The sequence below is a fragment of the Pieris napi genome, chromosome 17 (genome assembly GCF_905475465.1).
Source record: "Pieris napi chromosome 17, ilPieNapi1.2, whole genome shotgun sequence".
NCBI classification, from domain to species: Eukaryota; Metazoa; Arthropoda; class Insecta; order Lepidoptera; family Pieridae; genus Pieris; species Pieris napi.
The window spans coordinates 7,795,368-7,803,263 of NC_062250.1; the positions used below are offsets into that span (position 1 = coordinate 7,795,368).

General features: G+C 34.1%; 1 protein-coding gene across 1 annotated transcript; it reads right to left on the minus strand.

Annotated features, from left to right (window-relative positions):
• Positions 1 to 6,293: 6,293 nt before the first annotated feature.
• Positions 6,294 to 7,554, minus strand: LOC125058014. The gene is made up of 2 exons (XM_047662010.1): positions 7,427 to 7,554; positions 6,294 to 6,847 (listed from the first exon to the last, which is right to left on the minus strand). Exons 1-2 carry the CDS (start codon positions 7,488 to 7,490, stop codon positions 6,363 to 6,365), a joined length of 549 nt encoding a protein of 182 aa, XP_047517966.1. The 5' UTR covers positions 7,491 to 7,554; the 3' UTR covers positions 6,294 to 6,362.
• Between the last annotated feature and the right edge of the window lie 342 nt (positions 7,555 to 7,896).

The window sequence follows — 7,896 nt, forward strand, 5'->3', positions numbered from 1 at the left end:
TTTAATGTAACATTAGGAGCAAATCTTGGAGACTAGTTCGCGAATTTCATATTAATTTATGTTACGTGGGGTAAAATAGCCTTGTACCTAGCACTAGCAACATATTACTACGCCGCGCTACTCGGTAGCGCCGCGTCTATCGGCATTCAGTGGTGGCGCGGACTTTAGATAATATTAAGGTTCAATTTATGATCACACTTCATTAATAAAAGTCAACGTTGACAACGTTAGTTATCGTCAAAGTTGTGTTTGTTTTGAAGTTGACATTCTGCGGATTTTATTTTAATACCATCAGTTTCATTGCTTCAATCCTACCTTCTACGTACTTGTTGAATAGAGGTCTATGCGACAAAACATACGTGGTTCAAAAAACGGGGTCTGAAAGGTCATGAAAACGATCGGATTAATTAAAATTTTGGCTCGAATCGGTGCAAGGCGGTAGAATATATTATAACATTTTAGTGGTCCTGCTATTAATTCCATTGTGCCTGCTGTGTAGTACCGTACCGCCGTACCGTACGACCTAAGTCTTCTAATCACTGCGGTTTTTTTATCGTAAAACGTATAATAAATATACTTCGCTGAATGGATAATTGAGCTTCTTCATTGCTTTATTTTTGGTTAAAACATCAGACACGGTTACATAATCACCTCTATTGAAAACGTTTTTATTAGCCACATAACACGTACTCATATAAAATCTGCGTCTCTCTGAACAAATATCAATTAATTTAGTTTTATGTTTACATAATTGATTGGTAAGTAAATACCCAATAAGCGAATAATCATTACTGCTAGCGAACTAAATTCGTATTTGCTTTTATTAATGAGATAGGGTTTGACGTGTCATTGCATATTCGGCGACAGATCAATATTGTAAGTTTAGAGTATCCGACAAGCGTGATTCTCAACCCGGAGAATATACGTTCGAACTCCGGCTGAGCAGGTTAAGCTTTCCATTAGTTTAGTTTACTATAGCTTACCTTCTATTACAGCGAAGAAAATTTTCTTGAAAATTACATAAATTAAGTCGTTAGAAAATATATTTTTAATTTCTAAGTAAATAATTGCAAGCTCAGTATAAACATATGACTTAAAGTTCTATGTTCCTCAAGTGGAACAGAGGGCATCCAGCGTAGAAAACCAGCCTAATCGGTCCTGGGCAGCTCTCTTAATTTCACTCCACATCATTTATTTATTTATGATTGGACAATTCACACCAATTGAAAGCTTCCTTCGCCTTTGCAATGACGCTTTGTTGCAAAGTCTGTTTTGGGTAGCCACGTTTCCTTTTGACTTGAGGATTCAAGGCAAGAGCTTGCTTGGCAATGTGAATTGGATCTCTTCGGAGCGTTTCCACTGTCGACGTTTTATTGTCAATTAATCTGTGGCACTTCATTGCCAAGCCGCGATAGCTGAAGATTAGAGATTTTCTCAGACGAGAATATTCCAAGAATTTAAAGCAGGAAGCGATTCATAAAGGCCTAGAATTGTGGTTTGGTGCTCTTTGTATATTTTGACGTTTCGCAACCATTAAAAAATCAGCAACACGGTTTTTTAATACATATACAATAGACCAAACATATACAGTTATTGAATAAAACGTTGAAAATCATAAAGAAATGGTAAATTTAAAATGCTGGTATCATCCTAGATTCTGTTTGGAACATTACTAAAAGCGAAATTAAAATTCCTAAAAGTTGACGTCGCAAAATAGATTTAAAAAACACTTTTCGTTTTTAATGCTCACCACAGAACAGCCTGCATCCAGCCAGCATTATATACGTGTTGTATAGATATGTTTAGTCCTCACATAGTTAATTAAGCGTGACAAAAAAATTGGCTTTGTTAAAGTATGTAAGTAGAGTAAAATATAATTGAAGTGCTCTTTCCATTAATTTTGCTTTATTCTAACAGCCCGTTCCCACTAGTCGAAAGTCGCATAAGACTAAAAGTCGAATGCTCTGGTCACCATACACTTTATATGGAGCTGTTCACATTAGATGAGACGCGACTTTTAGTCGAATACGACTCAAAAAACCATCCGACGGGCCAGCGCCCGTTTTAAGACTAAAAGTCGCGTCGAATCGTGCTCGCATAGGTGCCTGCTTGTTGCTGTTCACACTAGTCGTACGTCTTTACGACTCGAGCGCGTTGTTACCTCTCTCCCCGCCCCGCTTCCTAGACACACATTCCTACACATTGCTTGCTCACTCCATTCGTGTTTTTTTGTTTGTTGTGTGAATATGGAGAAAGAAATAAAAGCCGAAGAACTTATTCCATTAGTTGAGTCGATCTTTCTGTTAGGATTGGGTACATCCAGTATTTTCTTGGAATTGACATTTTTTTCAACTTTTTTAATTTTCTTCGTAAGTAGTAGAGCACAACATCGCGAATTCGCTACGTACTGAATGGCGCGAAACTACGATCTATACGACTCGCGACGCAGTGTGAACAGGGACATCAGACTTTCGACTTTTAGTCTTATGCGACTTTCGACTAGTGGGAACGGGCTGTAAGGGTCTGTTTCACAATGTGGATAAGTTCTACATAAGTTCCAAATTAGCTATTTATTAGTTATTGGTAGGGTAAACACTATTGTTGCGTTTCACGACTGTCAGATAGCGCTATTCGTCACATAAAGTCCATCATAAGTTATGAGTCCGATGAATGTCAAATAGCACAATTTATCTTCCAAATAATTTATGTATTGCATAGCTATTGGGTACTTTATCCATACATTTTGAAACAGACTCTTATACTCGTATTTTTACTTAACACTTTCGCAACTTAGATGGCCATAAGCCATAAGAAATCTTTCTTAGTTGTAGTTAGGGTAAGCTATACTTATTAAACCATGTTGGATAGTCCAAATAATAATATCAGAGAGGCCAAACAATATCAAATTGGCCGTAATCATAACACATCATGTAGCGTGTCAATGCGCCTTGGACTTGTTATTGAAAAATCAGAAGCGAACAATGTACCATCGTAATGTTTTTTTTTTGTTTTAAATAATGTAAGTCATTTTGAGGCTTTGACATTTTTTTGAATAAGATTTGTACACCCAGACACCTAAACTAAATTAAGTGAGATTTTCATTTCAAGGCATAAATATTCAGAACTAAATTATGTTACGCGGTGGGAATAATTTTGTAAGAAAATCCTAAAAGAGAAGTATAATAATAAAATATGTTATTATATCATTATTTTAAATCATTTTGAAGAGTCCTTGAAATAAATTTATTAGTTTAAAACTCCCGTCATTGTTAAAGTATAACGTATATAACGTACTTTTTGGTTACCTAACTCTAAACGTATGTGTACTACCCCTTCTGCGCCTACAACGTAATCACTACCACAGTTAAGTTATGCAAATTGGATCACTGCCGTTGCTCTGTCGCAAATGAGTGCTAAGTGATTACTTAGTTTTGTTAGTTCTGGATAAACTTTAGTTTATCTAGGTTTAAAGGAGCGCAATGTGACAATGTTGAATTTACATAAAACCTTTTTTATCGAACTATACAATTATTTGATACTCTGTGACAAAGTATAAGATAATCTGCGGCTTTTGCGAGTAGCGTACTGTCAAGAGTTTTATGAATTATTAATGTACTGCTTGAAGTAATTATTTTATGGTTGACACGTTCAAGCGATAGGGCATGTAGAATTCGACCAAATGGACTATTTAAAATGACCTAATTATTTATAAGAAAACTCCTTAAAAAATACGATTAAAAAAAAACACATTCACACACATCCTAGTATGTCTAGGTTTATGTATTATTAGATCTAGGTCGTGTATGTCACGTATCATACATGTCACGATCTGGACTAACTAACTCTTTTACAGATGCATTTATTATCAACAATAAGAACTTTACAACCGGATAATATTATCAACCGGATCCGATACTAAGTCGTGGCGCCAAGTAAAGCATAATTTACAGGCAAATGCAGCTTAACACGTTATTATTTTTATGGCCATATATGACCAAAACTTTTAGTGGTATCACGAGACTTCAAACATACGAACAAATCTTATTTAACAACAAAGAAAACAAAACAAAAACAGCAAAGAGAAAATCAAAATATATTTTACATGCAACTAAAAAGCGGCGCGAATAGCCATTTCTATTTCGTTCACAATTTGTTCTGTGAAAGGCAACACCCGCGGGTGAACTCGTACTAAATTAAATAAACACAGATCGGACGTTTTAAGCTCATTGTGTTAATATACTGTAAACGTGTAAACGTATAAATGTAAAATTTATATACTTTGAATTCAAAGTTATTAAAATATATTTAGTGTAACAATAACAAAACTTTATTTTTTGTTTTCAGAAAACAAATGAAAGACTTATCCGATGTGAAGTGATACGCCCGTGGACATTATTGATGCCTTGACGCCGACGGTCTTATTTAAGAGAAAAAGCCGGAACTGCCTTAAAACCTTCAGAAGGATGACGGCCATCGAGATGATAAGGGTGGAATTCCGTTAATACAACTCGAAGTCGGATGGTGAAACTCATAAGTATTAAAATATATCATACAAATGCATGTTTTCTACTTATTTCCAACACACAAATGTACAACATTCTTAAACTACATAGTAATATTTAAAAATGGATAAATAGAAAATAAAAACTACCTGCTGGCCGGATTTCCTCCAACTTCCTTCGGAGAAGCACAAAAGATGGCGCGGCCACAGAGCAGGCGGAAAATAATAAACGGCTCAAATATAAGAGTATTTCCTCCAACTTTGATTTTGTTCCCTTTGAGAGACTAAGGACGAGGGGTTCAAGTGAACAGGGGATAATTTATTTAAGTTGGCACCCAGTAGATAGGTAGTACCGGTGACTCTAGAGCAGGTGCTTTCCTCGCTCAACGAATAAGTATCGCAATACAGTTTTAGCTGCCAGCATAAAAGGTACACTGCCACAGGAACCAAACTTTTTAAATTTGTTTTTATTTTCTATTTATCGATTTGTAACATTAAATTCAGATTTTCAAATTCTCTAAATACTTCAATATCGATAGTACCCGGTGAAAAAGCACAGGTAACTAATTACTGATAATGATACTCGATCTTTGTTCTTTTATACAAGGAAGATTAGTTAAACTAATTAATTAAGTTTCTTACATCAGAGCTTAAAACAATTAAGTGACGTTGCAGTCAGAGTACGGAATGAGGCGACGTGGCGGTTTAGCGAATTAATATAATAATTTAATTTATTCACAAGTAAATTTAAAAAAAATTGATTTTTTTCTATTAAGTATCAAGATGATTACTGTCTACAATGATGTAGTATTGTCTACATAACAATTAAAGTAGATTACTACTGCTGCGACCTTAAATACCATAATGATTCTCTTTCCACACACAGTCTGGCATATTGTAAGAGTGTATAAGAGAACCATATATTATTAGAATAGTGTTCTCGACGCAAAAGGATAATAAAGCATCTTGTACATCTTAGGCGAAGTCAATAGGCCATACCTCCAGCATAAGACAAAAAATTCCATGCAATAAGTACATATATACTTATATATCTATACATATAATATGTTGCTATCATTTTGGTAGCAAAAAAGCGAGACAAAAATACGATTAAAAATACAGAAGTCAATAGTACAGAAAGTGCCATGACGATATCAGAGGAGACAGTTTTTGTTAGATAAAAATCAGTATCGCTATTAATTTGGTAATGTCTAAAGGATGTTTCAACAGTGGCAAAATCAACAGATGTCGGTACTCTATATTATATACAGATACCCCCCAAAACAAATAATTACTTATATATTACGATCACCATCACTCCCGCCTCCTCCTCTTTCTCCCATGATACGCTATGATTACACACTTAAGACGTGGTTTGGCTTAAGACAATTGCTATGAAATGTCTCATGTCTTAAGCGGGGTTTAATATATGTGTATGTATTTTTATTAGAATGATATAAGGTGTGTGTTTGTTAAAGCTATTATAGTTTCTAGCTATATTGTTCGGTGGTGAAAAATCTTAAGAATATCTCACGAGATCCTAATGAAGATAATATCCCTAACCTAGTTTCACCTTTTGTCAAACACATAATAGACTGATGTGTACCCTACTTAGGTCGGCATTGTTTAGCTTAATAGACGTCATATGTATCACTTTGTATTAAGATTTACAATTCTGAACAGAACATTTTAATTAATGGGTCGTAGTTTCTGCAAAATATTTTCCAAAAATTGTCTAAACTATGGTCTTTATTTGATAGTGTCTTTATGGTACAAAAGTAATAATGCATCGTAATAAAAACATTAGTGTATTATATAAAAAGTATTTACAAATAACATATTGATTACCAAGCCTTAAACATTATCTTGTCAACGTAATCTCTTTATTTCTTACTGGCCTCACAATTTTCGCGTAATTTGTTCTTACACTTCTTATTATCGGTTTGTATTTCCCCGCTGATGGTGACTTTGTCGTCAACAAAATCTTTTGTTTTTGCGTTGTAGGATCACTTTCCGCTCTTTGCTGTTGCTGTCCCATCTCCCCTATTCTCTTTCTTAAGACCATCTCAAAGTTCGACAGTTTCATACTCTGCTTTTTCAATGGTACATTGTATTTCTTTGAACTCTTCTTTTTAAGTGACTTCTTCTTCTTGTTGTGCTGTTTTTTTGGTGAATTAATGTCAACTTTGACTTTGTATGTTACTGTCAGGTTGTCTCTTTTTGCTATTTCTTGAATAGTTGCCAAATACTTACTAAATTCAGCAACAGCGTTATCACCTTTGACTTCAAAATTTTTGGGTATTTTGTTTAGGGGAATCTGCGCTCTGTATTGATATTTATGCCGTTCTGAAATAGGGAAACGGGAATTGGAGCCATTTTTCTTATCTTAATTACCCTCACCTTATCTCATTCGTATTTCTTTTACGTTTTTCGTTCCTTGTGTAACCGTTAATCAAGGTTTATTATGTTTCTTTTTAATGTAACAATTGAGCACATGATTGGACGAGTTTAGGTAATTATGAGGAAGCAAAAGATTTTTGTTATATTCATAAATATTTTACGAAAATTACGAGTTTCGTAAAATATTAATGTAAACTGCAATATATACATTTTATAAACAAAGGAAAGAAGATTGTGGCATCGAATCGATCTTTTCTACATTTATTTCTTTTTGAAATTGATTTGTTCTTGTATTTTCTATGATAAACATTTATATACTATGCTAAACGAACCGAAACCATTGCACAATTATCAAGACTAAACTTTCTTTCTATATGAATGAAAAATATTCTTAATGATATCGCAAAATGCATTTGTAACTGTTAAAATTGCGCGTAAACCTATAGGTTATAAACACATTTTCAACATTCTATTATTTATATAAGTTTATGTAGTAATATTACAATAACAATATAAACACCATACCTTCATAAAAGTCCTGTCCAAAAGCGTATCCAAAGAGAGATATAACAAGGATATTTCTAAACATGATTAGTGAGAGCGCAATCAATCTTGTGACATTGATTTATCGGACAGGTGGCTTATATCGGCTGAATAAAAAACGTATAAAACCTAAACAATGTCGTTTGTCCATTGAACTGATATTAACCCTCCAACGCAGAGTATTCTCGCTCGGAAATTGGAGTTTTATATCGGTTTTATTCATATTTGTATGAGCGACAAAGGTTAGACATCGAAAGTCAGCAATTTTATTATGTTCGCGTCATTGTAAGTGATCCTAAATGCTATTATTACGTAACGTAGCAACGTACATATTACAAGTTCTTGTAAATTACGGAATAAAATTATATTTTTATTTATTTTATTTATTAACACTTCATTGGTTACAGAAAGGAGGGCAAATGGCGGCCTTATCACTTTCGTGCGATCTCTTC